General features: G+C 36.3%; 2 protein-coding genes across 3 annotated transcripts in view; one reads left to right on the forward strand and one right to left on the reverse strand.

Moving 5' to 3' along the window:
• On the reverse strand, positions 1–7,904 carry LOC110466473 (fucose mutarotase-like). Its single transcript, XM_021522983.1, has 6 exons — positions 7,753–7,904; positions 3,129–3,197; positions 2,522–2,592; positions 1,730–1,831; positions 1,282–1,355; positions 1–706 (listed from the first exon to the last, which is right to left on the reverse strand). The coding sequence occupies exons 1-6, from the start codon at positions 7,832–7,834 to the stop codon at positions 655–657; spliced, it is 450 nt and encodes a 149-aa protein (XP_021378658.1). The 5' UTR covers positions 7,835–7,904; the 3' UTR covers positions 1–654.
• LOC110466471 (xaa-Pro aminopeptidase 1-like) overlaps positions 7,892–16,416 on the forward strand; it is a 21,239-nt gene continuing 12,714 nt past the window's right edge. For both annotated transcript variants that reach the window (XM_021522980.1, XM_021522981.1), the window contains exons 1-11: positions 7,892–7,986; positions 9,853–10,013; positions 10,329–10,392; positions 10,821–10,925; positions 11,411–11,451; positions 11,715–11,766; positions 12,771–12,914; positions 13,270–13,365; positions 14,393–14,474; positions 16,034–16,193; positions 16,366–16,410. In XM_021522980.1, coding sequence (XP_021378655.1) covers positions 9,906–10,013; positions 10,329–10,392; positions 10,821–10,925; positions 11,411–11,451; positions 11,715–11,766; positions 12,771–12,914; positions 13,270–13,365; positions 14,393–14,474; positions 16,034–16,193; positions 16,366–16,410 — 897 coding nt within the window. In that variant the 5' untranslated portion in view covers positions 7,892–7,986; positions 9,853–9,905. The remainder of the gene's footprint in view (positions 7,987–9,852; positions 10,014–10,328; positions 10,393–10,820; positions 10,926–11,410; positions 11,452–11,714; positions 11,767–12,770; positions 12,915–13,269; positions 13,366–14,392; positions 14,475–16,033; positions 16,194–16,365; positions 16,411–16,416) is intronic.

Below are 16,416 nucleotides of genomic sequence, written 5' to 3' on the forward strand. Positions count from 1 at the left end.
TGGTACAAAATGTATTATATAGGTATGTATTGATACATACAGGTATTAAGTGTCTTATATACATGTATGTATTGCATAGTGAATGTCAATCAAATACCCAAACATACTGCTTCCATCACACACACATACATTAGTCACAGAAGTATGTCCTACTGTTAATACCCTGCATAGCAGCATGGATCTATACAATAAACAAAACAATCTTCCCATGGATGTAAAATAGAAATACACTATTCCCACTAACTGACACTTGACAGCCAACACTTTATATTCCTAAACATACAAATGGCACAGATAAACCACCCCATCAAAAATACAATTACCTTGTGATCAGCTATGTAAACATCAATAAGCTACCAATTAGAATCGCATTCTGTTGGTAATAATTCTTGGAATTCATACCATTGTTACAATAAAATTTATATCAAAATTATGTCACAGTGATATTTGTTATCAAAATCATATATGTTTGGCAATTATAACAAATCTATTTAAAATCTTAGGTATATCAATATCATAATTATGACACAATAAAAATAATGTTTAAATCACAGAGAAGTGGAATGTTGACAGATAAATATCCCCGAGATAATTGTGGCTGATTTATTTATGTGTCCTTGCTAACTGTGAGATCAATTTCTTGTTTCCAAATCATTAGGCCACAACACCTTTCTTCAGAATTATATTCCCATACAAGGCTGTTTCTCTAAAATAAAAAGGAAATACATGCAGGTTTTTACAAGAAATTAAAACTTCTTTTGAAAGTTGAAATTAAAGGCTCATTTCAAACCAAGTTATAATTAGAACAATACTTGGGCCCAGATCATGGTTGACAATCTGTAGTAACAGACAAACAATAACAAGCCCAAGCCCACCTCTCTTAAAATGAAATAGTCGAGTGATATAGGTCACATTTGGAAATTAGTTCAATATCGATAACCGCCTCTTTTTAAGGAACGATGACCCCAAACCTATGGTGTACAAATTTTTGTAAAGAGTGGTTCAAAATTAAGTTACCTTTCTAGCATCAAAATTACAGAGAAATATTCAATCCAGTTTAAAGTTTATATTTAAATTTCCATAATTGAACCAATGAAAACACAGAAAACAAAACACACTGGAAAATGTAGAATGGGCTTCATGCAATATGAATGTTGCCAATTTTCATTCATACCAGCATGAATATTAAAGAAACTTGTTTTATCCCTATATACATGGGGGACATTGATAGTTAAGTCTGGGAATGTATCAGCAATTAGTAGTGTACATCCTATAACTCACCCGGTGTGGACAACAGCAAACGCTTTCTTGGCTCGTTCATAAAATGCAAATCTCTCCACCAACTGAACGTCAATCTACAGAAAAAAACACTTTTATGCAACTTACAAACCTATATTTAAACTTCTAAAATTCATCAGAAAAAAATGTGATACTATTGTGAAAAGATGTACATGAGAAACATGATGCTCACTCTTTTTCTACTCAAAATCTACAGCTTTTAATGTTAGTAAAACTGCAAAATGAAATCTTTGGAAAACTTCAAATCAAAACAAATTCAACCTTTATAGATGAAATGAGGAGCAAGGATTCAAACCATATAACAACTGTTGAAAGTTAAATAAATAGTTAATACTTCATCATCAGTGTCAGAAATGCTGACATCCTACTTATGTATACATAAATACGCTGTTTCAAATTTAATTGAAAGTTATTTATAAGAAGCACCCACCGTTTTGCCTTCGTGTTTTCTAGCAATGGTCATATACTTTTCCCACACCGGCGTTTGTAGTCCTCTCTGTTTATCACTGGGCACCAAGTCCATCAGTGCTATCTGCAAAACAATGACAATGTGTGAATGTCAGTTTATTATCTAAGTTAATGTAGTTGACTAGGATGTACAGTGTATTGTTGGTTCTGTCTAACGTTGCTACTGTATAACACACTTAACCTTATCAATAACAGCAGATTAAGTACACTGTTATCTCAGACTTTTCAAAGAAAAAATATTCAAAAAGGCAAACATTTTTTCTATATTCCTATGTCTTTCTAAATACTTTTAAGCACACAAACACCCATATTGAAAACAAGGTGTAGTTCTGGTTTATAAGGTCATCACATTTGAAGTTAATTTTTAAGGTTATATAAAATAGTCTGAAAAATTCAACACTAGGTATTAGCCAAAAATACATTATAATCATACCTGTCAACCTCTGATACCTCCAATGAGGGAGATCTCCCTCATTCCTCATTTCCAATGAAGGAGAAAGTGTGTGAAACGTGCTTTAATCAATTAACTTATCTCTTTTTATGCATAAAAATAACTAAAAAAAGTATTCATTTGATTCAGACACCCCTGTTATGATCCATACGTACATCATGCAGTAACTAGATGTAGATTTTGAGTTTGTGTGAGTTTGGACTTGAATGAGGGAGTTTCGAGAGGGATTGGTAAATTTTGGTAAAAAAGAGGGAGTCTCCCTTTGACAGCTTTGTATTACTTAAATACAGCAAATTGACTCACCGGGCGGTCTACATATGTATCCAATGGCAACAGCTGGAGAATGGCGTCCATCAATGTAGGAATGTCTATACCTTTAGAGACAAAATGTCAGACTGTACACTTAATCATGAAGTTCAAACAAAAATCAAATAACAAAAGTACAGTAAAACCTTGATATAATGCCTCTCTTTTCATTTGTCACCTTGCTTGCTGCCTATCTGTTTCAAAATCCTTTTTTCTTAAGAATACCTGTATACGTCTCGCTGAATATATCCTCTAACCCAGCTGTTATAACACTGACATTTCTCCAGACAAACAATGGCAGTATAACAAGCTTGTACTATATCAGATTTGTTGTCTTTTTTAACATTTTGTTGGTGTAAAGGATTATCAAGCAGATAACCTTTACGTCTTTACTTTGATGTATTTCTTCATGTGTCATACACATACATTCCAGATGATTACAACTTCAGTAACCATGCCAAGCTACCATAAAAATCTCTCCTTTAGCACTCCTAAATGTGTGTTTTTTACTTTGCATAATTACAGTTCTTTTCATTCCAAAAAATGTTCAACAAAATTAAGAAAGATTCCAAAATTAAATTTACTAATAAATTACTGAACTTACCATCTGCTCTGACTTCAATTGGGCCAGACTTGCAAACTGATGCTGTTGGAAAATTAGCATCTGCCAGAACTGAAATGGAATAAAAAAAAAAAAAGTGCCTGTAGAATGGGTCAGGGAAAGACTGACTGTCAAAGACCAGGTAGCTATATATAGCTTCATCTGTAATCTTTGTCTAGAATTCTGTTAAGAGCTAGGTTCACAGTTTTGTCCAGGAATGACATGTTGTATCCCCCCCCCCCCCCCCCCCCCCCCCTCCGACTCCTGTTAGAGGTGCACTCACCTCCTTATAACATTCTCCACATTGTAGCACCAGCAGCATAGGTATCAGGTTAGTATGATGGAAAATAATTAAAAAGAGGCATAAGGGGCTGAATATTTCACCTGGGCAACACTTTCATCATACAAAATTGAGATCCTATCGCACATAGTCTCAATACTTATACTTAGTTAAATTATTCCCCATTTCATTTCCCATGTTTCGTCCATGAGATTGCTTAAATTCATATCCAATAGATGTTTGATTCTTCGAGGTGTTAGTAATTGCAAGCATGAGTGGAATTTACTTATTAATTTTTACTTTTTTTATCATATAAAAGATAGAGATTAAAGAGTATAAACTCTGATGTGAAGTATTTCACAAGCCTGATGCCGACATATCGTTTGTTTCCGTCATTAGATTCTACCATGTTACCGGTAACCAGCCCATGCCCAGTATCGACCTGTGTACGTGTAGGTTAAAATCCTGTGGAACAAACGGTTTGTCTGTTTTTAAATGTAACATTTCGGGTATTAATACTAGCGGACCTTACAAATGTTTATGCGGGCCTTGTAATAATCAATACATTCAGGCCAGGTGAGTTAATAAATGCTTACAGAAGATGTTATGTCTTCTTTGATCAGGTCAGGCTAAATCTCTCATCTGGCGTTTTGTGTTGTCGCCCCTTCGTGGACACCGTTGCTGAATACCGGAACTGTCACCTCTGGTTTCTGGCCCTGCTTCTGGTGTGGGAGTGTAGGTTTCCACTTTGACATCATCAGATGGTTACCGTCACTGTATGTTTTGACACTTGAAAACCATGAAATCCTACAGTTGGCAGGTCCACAGTGGTTATGTTCTCACTGCGTGTCGTTGTGTGACTTCTACTCCTTGTCTTCTCGTCAGTGCCATATTTAACTTTCTGACCTCTCAGCTTGATCTCCGAAGACCCTGACTGCCTTCTGTGTCTTTGCCACATATCCCCAGCGCATGGAAAGTCTTCCACACAGACTGGATTTGGAATCCTCGGCGACCCACTTCTATTGCCCCAACCTTTTTTTCAAGTCCCCCAACGGTTCTGGGAGGGGCCGGGAGGGAGATATAGGTTTGTACTCCATCCGTTCGTCTAAGAAGTTTGTCCAGGACATATCTTCTATACTATTTCACCTGTTCACCTGGAGTAACCAGACTTGGTGTACAAGGACATCTTGGGTTGGCGGAGTGCAGAGTGCAAGTATTAGAGGTAACTGTGACGTATGACTTGACTTTCGACCTTTACTTTTAAAAAGTTTGTCCAGGGCATATCTATTGTACAATTTCACCTGGAGTAACCATGCAGATCTGGTGTACGAGGACACCTTGGGATGGAGGATTGCAGTTTGCAAGAATTAGGTCACTTTGACCTTTGACCTTCAATTTTGAAAAAGTCTTTCCAGGGCACATCTTCTATGCTTTTTTCACCTGGAGTAATCAGATTTAATGTACACGGACATCTTGGGATGACAGAATGCAAGAAATAGGTCACTGTGACCTCACTGTGACTTATACTTCCTGACGAACATGTAAGTGTACTATTTCGTTAAATGTAGAAATCATTACCGGTGTGGGACTATGGAATGCCTTGCAATACTTTGCCTTAATTGTTTTTCTCTCATGGACCTCATCGCATATCTCTTCCCAAGGCACAGTAGGTTCTATCATGATATTTTGCTTGTCTTTGGCTGACCAAAGTACCCCACTGGTCGCACTGTTCTGTGGACTACACTTGGGAAGACTAACTGCTTGCCAAGGTCTACTGCCATGATGAACCATCTAGTAGATTGTTGGTTTGATGAGATGAAAGCTACCAGCCAAATGTCATGACTAAAGGCCTTGCATTCTTCAGAATAAGTTGTTTAAAAACTAATTGTTTCAATCTTTGACTTCTACTCATTTATTACGTACCATTCCTGAAATTCAGCAATGATGATGAGCATCAGTATATATAATGTGTTAATACTGTTCAGTTAAGTTTTTGTCTATCTAGTTCTATATTCTTTGTACTTCTTGTGTTACTTTTTCTGTTACAATCTTCAACATTTCAGCATCAGTCACACAAATAAGTAGATCGACCTGTGCTGATACAGGAGAGATCAAAATCTAATCCAGTTTCGTATTTCAATCTTTGTATGTTTTGTCCGCCTTTTCCAATAATAATAATAATAATATACAACATTTATATAGCGCCCTATATAATTTGTAAAATTACTCTAAAGCGCTTTACATCATATGGATAATAGTAATGGTTATAATTGTGAAAACAAACAACAAAGGCTTGCAATCACTTTCATACATGTGCACATAATTGAACAAATAAAAGGGTGGTATTTACATGACGTCTTTGCAAAGATTCTAAAATGCAGACGTGAAGAGGTGAGTTTTTATGTCCCTCTTGAACTTGGCCAGGGTATTTGACTTCCTAATAGCAGATGGTAAGCTATTCCACAACGTAGCCGAAACCCTCCCAAAGCATCTGTTTCCGTAGGTCACAGTACGAGATTTTGGGACACACAACAAAGATTCTGACTCCGACCGCAGTGATCTTGACGGCTGATACAGGGTAACAAGTTCCTGTAGGTACTGAGGAGCTGTTCCATTCAGTGCCTTGTATGTGTATACCAGAATTTTGTACTGCGACCTGTATCGTACAGGTAACCAGTGCAACGAATAAAGCGCAGGTGTGATGTGCTCTCTCTTTCGAGTACGAGTAACTAGCCGTGCTGCAGTGTTCTGAACCCTCTGCAGACGACTAGTTAGTTTGTCAGATATACCACAGAGCAGGGCGTTACCATAATCCAACCGAGAGGTAACAAGTGAATGCACCAAAATCTTGCATGCATCTGCAGTTAGAAACTGCTGAATACAGCCGATGTTCCTGATCTGGTAGTAACAGGATTTGGCAATAGCGTTCACTTGTTTCTCCATGTTCAGAGAACTGTCAAAGTATACCCCTAGGTTTTTAACAGCTGGAACAGTCTCAATAGTTCTGGCACCAACCTTGAGCTGGAAAGTCATTGTTTGCTGACACTTTGGGGAAAAGACGATTAGATCTGTCTTTTCCTGACTAAGTTATGATAAGCTTGTGATAAGCTTGTATATTTTATTATGAATGTCAACATCCTCATCTGTGAACACTATTTTTAGACAGATTCTTATCTTTATACCTCTATCATTATTCTTTCTGTTGCACTCTTTAACACCTCAGCATCGGTCGCAAGAACATGAAGACTTAGATCTTGATTTGTTTTAGTATCAAGGTCAAAATCTAACCCAGTTTCAAATTGCAACTTTTCAACGTTCTGTCCACCTCTTCCGACAAAAAAAATCCTGTATGACCTGTGTCACGACTTACCCGTGCTTCGGATCATAATTAGTGTTACCTGATTGCTAGAGTTTGAGGAGATTGATCTTCCTACCAACATTTACCCGATTGACAGTGTGTTAATTGTTACCTAGTAATACTAATCTCATTATTAAATACAGATCTAGAAGAACTTATGAAATTCAACATTCAATTTATTTCATTACTGATAGGTTAATTCCTGTTTGATATTGTAATAATATGTTTTCAATTCACTATATTCTCCATTATTGACATTAAGACTAGAGACGAATGAGTTAACATTGATTCTAACAATGTTTTAAGCATTTTATTTTTGCTATATTGAAATTAAACTTCATGAAAGTAAAAACGTGAAACACGTAGAATATATTTTAGACATGTGAATCAATTCCTCAAATCCAGCAATATAGTTTGAACAATGTTTTTATGTTGTGTGTGTCTGTGTGAATATTATATATATATAATAATATTTATTCATGTTTTATTAAAATCATGTAATGGTAAAAATGTATGACGGGAGAAGGCTATGATAAGATGTAATAACTTTTATCCAATCAATTGTTTAAATTTAGTTGACATTAAAATATGTTTAAAAAAAGACAATGATATCTACAGAAAAGAAAAAAAGAAAAAATCCCGAAACGACCTGAAAAAAGAGTCCCGAAACGACTTGTTACCGAAACGACCCAACAGGTAGAGCATCGGGCTGGAGACCCAAGGGTCGCGGGTTCGAGGCCCAGCGACGGCACCATCTTTATCACTATTCCTCGTCCTTTTACAAATTGGTGGCGTTGACCCTCCCCGTTCAAGGTAGAGAATCCTTGGCGGGGAGTCAAAGAACCTGGGTTGGTGTTTGAAAAAAAGGGGAGAATAGTGTAAAGGGTCAAGGGTCGCGGCCTATAGTCCTCGTCCTATTACATAAGCGTTACATGTACCTACGTAGCATTGCACTGAGTACTGGAACTGACATCTCAAATAATACAAACCTAGTTCATCACCATGTCCCATTGATGCTAACACATGCAACAGGTTTGGTGAAAGGACATTTGGAATAAGTTTCAGAGGCATTTTGAGTTGTTTCCAATCAGAGACAGGAGAAGCCGCATCCGTTCCAAGGGGCGTAACTGCAGTAAAACTACTTTTACAAGCGTCATACAGACATCGATATATCCAAGGCACCAGCTTGTCTTGCCGGCTAAGACTTGAGTGTGAGAAGTAGGGTATGTACAGTGTATTTATAAACCATACGCACTTATTTCAAGCCATACATTTCATAATAATAACACAACAAATGACTGATATGCAAACTTCGTCTTCGTCATGCAATGTCACTTTCAAAATGGAAAGATATTATAACATGCCAAGGTGGATTTTTTTTCTTCACGTCTTACTGTGCAATCCAACACGTTTTAAATCTAATTTAAGTATAGAAATACTGTATAAAACCTTATGTTTTCAAATTCAATGCATACGTTTACGCATAAATATCGTTTAAATATCTCCAGTGTATGGACTTTATGGTTACTTTTTTCTCAAAAATTGATGTTTGTCTTGGATATTAAAAATCAAGGGAAATAACTCTGCTTCAGTTCGAAATTCAATTACATTTATAAACCTTTATCATTTTCTGTTAGAGTATTCCTTTAAATGTATATTGTTCTATGCTTTCGCGTAGATATTGAAATGTCTGCACAATTTTTTTCAGGTATCCCATTCAAAATATGCAGAAGAATTCGAAATACCCAGCACAAACTCCGCTGTTTTATTAGTTTTATTATATTATTTCAAGTAAAAAGCATATATTCATCACTCAATTTGTATGAATATCACATAAACTATTGGAGGTACAGACAGTGAATAATAATCTTGAACTGGTAATCTTTTACCTAGGATGGCCCATGAAAGTTTTGAAAAAACTTATTTCCAATGGGGTCCTTTTGGAATTTACTGCTTACCCTACAATATCCATATGTTGAATTGGCCTATTTAGCATTAGAGTTAGCATTGTATGTTCAAACTGACAGGGAAAAATAAATATTTCAGTTAAAAGAAAGTAATATTGTAGTCGGACTGGACATGGTCAGTGACCAGGTTGTATGTATACATGCATGTAGCTCAGTTAACAAGTCCCGGGTTTGAGGTTTCGGTTCAAGGCCCAGTCTTGCTTGTTACATATCTCAACATTTTTTTCCCAAAAACATCGGCCATTTAAGTCCTACATGTTGTGATTGAATCCCTGTTAAATCCAATGTATCAGCTTATATATATAACTGAGCTATTATCCTCTGCACCGGTCACTATCCAATACATCAGCTCAGCAATAAACTCCAAACTGTTATCCTATGTATGTTAAAACAGTCATTCATTGGATTACAACCAATATCAAATTCCTAAGCACCATTATTCAATGCCTCAACACCATTATTCAATTCTTCAGCACCATTATTCATTGCCTCAGCACCATTATTCAATGCCTCAGCACCATTATTCAATGCCTTGGTACCATTACTCAATGCTTATGAACTAATATCCAATGCTCAAAGACTGCTATCCAATGCCCCAACATTTATCCATTACCTTAACACTGCTAACTAAATCAATGCTACTGGTACCCAATGCCTCAGGTGTTATTTTATACCTCAGTACCATATTCAGTGTATCAGCACTGTTATTGAATGCCTATGCACTGATGTCCGATGCCTTAACATCATTGTCAAATAAGTAAACACTGTTATCCAGTGCTTGTAATAATCTCTCATATGGGGAACTTTTTAATGAAGCCTTCCTCAGATGTGAGAATGTTACTGTCAGCCTGGAAATTTCACCCATTGTATCTGAACTGTTTCTGCCATTTTAGGAAAAGGCCAATTCAGCATGAAGCAAAATGTTTGATTGACATTGTAGGGTAAGCAGTAAATTCCAACTACATCTGTATATATTTGAGGTTATTCAACACTGCCGAAATTTGTTTGAAAATGTCAGTGGGCAGAAATGGTGGGTAAAAAATATTATTGTTCATAGTGTGTAAGTGTTGTGTTCAACTAATTCATCACAGCTCACAGAAATTGATCTGTCCTGTTTTTCAGTGTGAAGATAACCTGAAGTTGACAGGGTCAATTTAAACATCCCATTGACTGTCATGGCAGCTAAGAATACTACAGCCATTTTGGCACGGCTGCGGAGTGCTATGAAGAATCTTCCTGAGCCTGTCCAAGCTTACATCATTCCTTCTGGGGATGCACATCAGGTAGTGTTTCTGGGTTTTTGTAGTACAGTGTAATGAGGAATTATTTTTTCTCTCTCTGTATACATGCAGTGATTGCCATTTGAACAGACCAAATGACATTTTTAACCAGCCAAATTTGGTAAAATTTCATCTTGAGATTTTATAAGAGAAAGGTGATTTAAACAGGCCAAAATTGATACATTTTGGCCTGCTGCCTGTTTTTAATGAAAATCCTGTATACACATGTACTGGTATTTAAGGTAGAAATGTTGGTCCAACTCAAATGATATTTAAGTGTATGTGTGTGTTTTGAGATATTTGTGATTCTTGTTTCAGAGTGAGTACATCGCCCCTTGTGACTGCAGAAGAATGTATGTTTCTGGCTTTAGTGGATCAGCAGGTAGGTGTCAAAGGCTGAACAATACATTGAGGAATAAAATAAACTGTAACTTTTTTTTCATATACAAATATTTTGCAGCTTTCCAAATTTCTCGCAATAATTTAGTCAAATACGACATAATTCTTATGAGACAACATTTTCACTTAGTCTAATATCGACATCTGCCAGTTATAAATAAGCAATCAGAAATGTCTATGTCCGGCTATATGCTATATACCAATGTTATAACCCTTTGTTCATGTTTGATACCAGAATTTGTCCAGGGGTGGAGGACTGTGGACTGCTCACAATGTTTTGTGATACGTACACCTGATAGAGATACTAGATATAAGATCTGAAATACTTACAGTATAGCTATTGAATCTACTGTTGCACTTTCCATGAAAATTATGCGATTAAATAGTTCTGTGGTTATTGTTTATTACCAGGTACTGCTGTTGTCACGGAAACCAAAGCAGCAATGTGGACAGATGGACGATACTTTTTACAGGCAGAGAAACAAATGGATTCTAACTGGACCTTGATGAAGATGGGTCAGTGGACCATTAAACCTGTTTATAGTTTATATGATATGCCTCAGTCAGCTTTATTACTTCTGATAGTTCAAAATGGGTTAGCCAATCATAAGTCCTTTGACAGTTCAAGATGGGTCTTTCATTTATGCTACTTTTTACATTATAAAAAATCATTTTTTTGTATTTCTTACGTTCAGAGAAGTACAACAAATAATGGATGTGCATGTATATAGAATTTCAACAACACAGTTTAAACAACATTCTGATCCGTTCAGATTTAATTCTCAAAACAAGTTTCATGATACCAAACATGTACATATAAAAAAAAAGACAAAAAGTTTCTTCGACTTCCCTAGCACTTTCTCCTCTTTAGAGGTTCATCAGGGGAAATGTTTATTCATGTTGACAGGACAATAATATATATATGTATATATATATTAATGACAAAATATAATTATCTATGTGATAGGGATGCCATATAATGTGTAATATTTACTTTACAGGTTTGACCTCTACACCAAGTCAAGCTGAGTGGCTGGCTAAGGTAGGTTGATACTTTTTGTTACAATTGCATCAAGCCAAACAGTTAACTAAAAATGTATGCATTTGTCATCTTCATCTTATAGATCACAAGAACAATATCATCTGAACTATTTTACATAATTTATAAAAACCTTATGTTCCCTGTATTTCAAGTTAAGATTAAAGAGCTTGGAAAGATATTAATACTCTTCTTACTTATCCATCTCATATCCAAATCAAAATTCTGTTACTTACTGCTGCTAATGTAAGAATTTCCTGTCATAGGAGCTACCTGTGGGAGGGAAGGTTGGTGTAGATCCCTACCTGATGTCACTGGGTAAGTAGATAACTGACTGATGCTTTTTAGTAGGGCTGCAATGATATGCATACCTCACAATACGATACATATCGCGGTACGATGCTTACGATATGATACGTATCACGATACAAATTTCTGCTTTAAAGGTCAACTTCATAATGATTGAGTGCAGGATTTTATTGAGGTTTTATAGACTTCAATAGTAAATATTATTGAAAAATATTTTTGTATAATTTCTAGTACTTTTGGGTATGACTGTTTAGTGGACCACAGCTTTACTGAAGGATTCAATAAATATAAGTACACTTCTTTAGAGTTTGATAGAAATTGATTGATAATTAAAGTACTGTTAGTGTATCGCTATACAGGTAATCAAAACTAGGAGGGAGGTCGGGTGGTGCAGTGGATAGTGCACTTGCCTTTCACCAAGGCGGCCGGGGTTCGATTCCCCGATCGGACGTGAAAAGGTTTGGGGTTACTTGCCAGACCATGTGGGTTTTCTCCGGGTTCTCCCGTTTCCTCCCACAATAAGACCCCCCTTGCGCTAACATCCGGGCCAACAAGAGTGATAAATATAAGTTGAAATAACTTGTTTCATAATTGTTGTAAGATAAATAAATTTTATTAAAAAAAAAATGATATGATATATAAGAAAGTATTGTGATACGTTACAATATATCGTTGCAGCCCTATTATTTAGGTTAGTGAATATACCTTCTTGATGCCAATAAAAAGTGGTTCCTTGTTCCGAAGAGGGAACCACCAAATAAATAAGGTATAAGCTATATCAAAGTTTTACTTTATACACAAATAATGTATGTATCCAACATGTCGCAACGTTTCAAGATCCACTGGTCCCTTTGTCTAAACGTGAACTGATGAATCAAATGGGAGGTATAATCTATTTTTAGAATGTCTGTATCGGTGAACTGTATACTTGTCATTATATCTGGATCACCTTTGTTTGATTTCTTCTATCAAGTATTTGTGATATGAGCAGTGTTTAACAATGAATTTTCCAGATGCCTGGAAACCAATGTGTAAACACCTGAAGAGCACGGGACACAGTATGGTCCCTATCAGCCAGAACCTGGTGGACTTGGCGTGGGGCGACCAACCTGATCCACCTGCCAACCCTCTCCTTATACTTCAGGAGAGTTACACAGGTTAGTTAACAGTCAATCTGGCAGTCAAGGACAAATACACAGATTGGTAAGAGGTCAAAGACATTACACTGGTCAGCAATCAAGGACATAAATAAGGATCAGTTGGAAGTAAAAATAGTCACAAACAATGAAACAGCTCAGTTAGTGTTTACCTCATTCACCCCTGAAATTTCATAATGAACTATTCCAACTTTTGAATTGGAAGAGTTCAAATGAGTCTTCAGGGGTGAATGAGTTAAGAGTATTTAGTAATATTGTTTGGTTACCTTCATGTGGAAACTCATTTTCAGTCAGTTCCATATTCTGATAAATAGCCTCTGGTTTTCAGATAGGAAATTATCATTTGATTTTCCAGGAAGGAAATGGCAAGACAAAGTAACGGCGATCCGAGGGAAAATGAGTCGGGAGAAGTGCGGAGCCTTAGTTATCACTGCACTGGACGAGGTAGCATGTAAGTGAGGACTTGAATGAGTATTATACAATGATATGTTTAGCCCGTGTCCTAAATTACTCCCTGTCAGTCCATACCTGTCAATTTTTGAAATTTCTCACAGAGTAACTAAGAGGCAAGAATTAAAAAGTGACTTACAATGTCCCCTTTTTGACTAAACACAAATGTAAAAGCAGAAAATACTAGGAACATATCTTCTATACTATTTCACCTGAAGAAACCAGATTTGATATACAAGAACATCTTGGGATGGCAGAGTGCAAGAAGAAGGTCACTATGACCTCACTGTGACCTATGCTTTGACCTTTGACCTTAACTTCAGTAGCCCTGTATGACCTTATTGTGTTGTTAGACCATTAAGACTACTGTGTGGCCCTAGCCTGTATGACCTTATTGTGTTGATGGGCTGTTAAGACCATTTTGAAAAAGTTTGTCCAGGGCATATCTTTTATACTATTTCATCTGGATTAACAAGAAGACACAGTAGTGTACAAGAACATCTTGGGATGGCGGAGTGCAGAGACAAAGAATTAGGTCACTATGACTTGACCTTTGACCTTTACTTGTTAAAATGTTTGTCTGGGGCATATCTTATATACTATTTCACCTGGAGTACCCAGATTTGGTGTACAAGGACATCATGGGATGACAGAGCGAAGAATTAGGTCACTGTGACCTATGACTTGACCTTTCACCTTTACTTCTGAAAATGTTTGTTTGGGGCATATCTTCTATACTATTTCACCTGGAGTAACCATATTTGGTGTACAAAGACATCTTGGGATGGTGGAGTGCAAGAAGTAGGTCACTATGACCTCACTATGACCTTCACTTCCTGACATAAGTTAGTGTACTGTTTGTTAATTATAGAAATTATTACCGGTGGGGGACTATGGATTGCCTTGCAATACTTTGCCTTGTTGTTTATACTGAAACAGTGCACTGTAAAGATGGATTTTTTTGTAATTGAAAAACTTCAAATGCAAGAATTTTTGTTTGAAAACTGTAAGTGTTTTCTCTTTTGTAGATCTGTTTAACCTACGAGGGTCGGATATTGAATACAATCCCGTATTCTTTTCCTACGCTGTCCTCACACAAGATAGTGTCAAGTATGTATACAATCAGTATGATCAATGCTGTTGTAGTTAGACAATCCACAATAAGTGCAACGGTGAAATTAAGTCTGGAATATTATTACCAGTATATATAATAAGTATCATAAGCATAGATTTAGTTTCATACATTCAGAGTAACATTTCTGTGCCATGAAAAATATGTGTTTACTGTGACTTGATATATATCTCTACTGATATATATATATCTACTGATATATATCTCTATCTATATACTGAATATATAAAAGTGTTTCTTGGAAATAACAATGTATCATGACAAGAAAGAAGAAGCTTTTAGAAATATTGATAGTTGAAGATGGGTCCCCTCGTAATTTAGGTATGTAAGATATTCATACTTTTGTTGTAATGAATCTAAAAGGGCAAAACAATAGTACATTATATGAAGTAATTTTATTGGACTTTAATACACTGCTAAATCCTATCTAAATGGGCAGTAAGCTGAACCAGAGCCATGAGATTTCTATGTATGGATACAGGATGAGTTTTATTCAACATATACTGGTAGGTGCAGTAGAGTTTACTGTGCCTTGTCATGTAAAATTACACAAGTACAAGTTACATTGCAACTTATCAATTAAACCTCATATGTAATAGCTTTGTGCTGTAGGTGGAAGTTTTGTAAAATATTGGCTTTAAAACTGCTACCTATGACAGGTTCCTGCTAACTACAAAGCTTATTTTAGAATTAGGACACTCATTTCATTTCACTGTTGGGGTAGCTAGTGGTGGCCACAAATATTTCAGTTCAGAATGCCTCGGATATGTTTACATCTACACTAGCTTATATCTTTCCAGTAGGTAATAAAATATTACCGTAACTAGTAGAATTTTATCTTTAATATTCAACTAAATTTGAAAACTTTTTGAGTATGACAAATCAATTTTTGTCTCGCCGTCACGAAGTGGAAGCGAGACTTAGGTGTTGCTTTTTACGGTGACAGCAGCGACGGCGGCGTCAACATTAAGTTTTTGCGTTCAAATTAGTTTCTCTGAAAAAATAAGTGCTAGAACAACCAAACTTGACCATACATGCATCTTAGGTAGTACATCTCAGCCCATGCATCAAATGCTGGATGCAGCCTACCTTTCATGGTCCATTGACTTCGTCAGCATCTCCATCAACATTAAGTTTTTGCGTTTAAGGTAGTTTCTCTGAAAGTATAAGTGCTAGATCAGCCATACTTGCACCATACATGCATCTTGGGTAGTACATCCCTGCCCGTGCATCAAATGCTGGATGCAGCCTACCTTTCATGGTCCGTTGACTTTGTCAGCATCTCCATCAACATTAAGTTTTTGCATTTAACTTAGGTTCTCTGATATGTGCATTGATGGTCGAAGCGGGGCATAGGCGAGACATATCAATCCAAATGGCTTCTTTATTCTGTTAAGCACATAAAAATGTTACTTCAAATATATTGAATATTGATCATTTGTTATTGCCTATGATGAAAACACAATTATTTAGAACACCCTACGCATACCTCTTTAACAATAAAATCTACTTTCTATATCTATGTTCTATGTTCCAGTTTGTTTATCAGTGATGATAAGTTAGATAAGTCTGTGAAACAGCACCTTCAGCTCAACGGGTCAAATGGTCCCAATGACCTCAAGGTGACCGTTCATGACTACAGTGCTATTGGCAAGTTTGTGTCCAGTCTACCGGACAGCGTGGAGGGGAAAATATGGGTGAGTGACTGCTGACATAAAGAAATGTCTGTCTGTTGTAAATATCAAGGGTTGAGATATTTCCAAGAAGGTAGCCAGTATATAAACTTCCCTATGTCTGTTTTTAACATTATAGGGAATATGTAGACACAATATCACTTTAGTAATCATAAATGTTTTTATTTTCAAACAGATCAGTTCCAAGTCCAGCTATGCCCTGATCAGTTCAATACCGAAGGTAAGA

Source organism: Mizuhopecten yessoensis, unplaced genomic scaffold (genome assembly GCF_002113885.1).
Source record: "Mizuhopecten yessoensis strain PY_sf001 unplaced genomic scaffold, ASM211388v2 scaffold11133, whole genome shotgun sequence".
NCBI classification, from domain to species: Eukaryota; Metazoa; Mollusca; class Bivalvia; order Pectinida; family Pectinidae; genus Mizuhopecten; species Mizuhopecten yessoensis.

Coding starts and splice junctions, on each gene's coding strand:
- LOC110466473 (XM_021522983.1), bottom strand. CDS start 7,834: ATGCCTCTGAAACTTATTCCAAATGTCCTTTCACCAAACCTGTTGCAT. Junction 2,593..3,128: donor AATTGAAGTCAGAGCAGATG/GTAAGTTCAGTA, acceptor TTGTCTCTAAAG/GTATAGACATTCCTACATTG. Junction 1,832..2,521: donor ATACATATGTAGACCGCCCG/GTGAGTCAATTT, acceptor ATTGTTTTGCAG/ATAGCACTGATGGACTTGGT.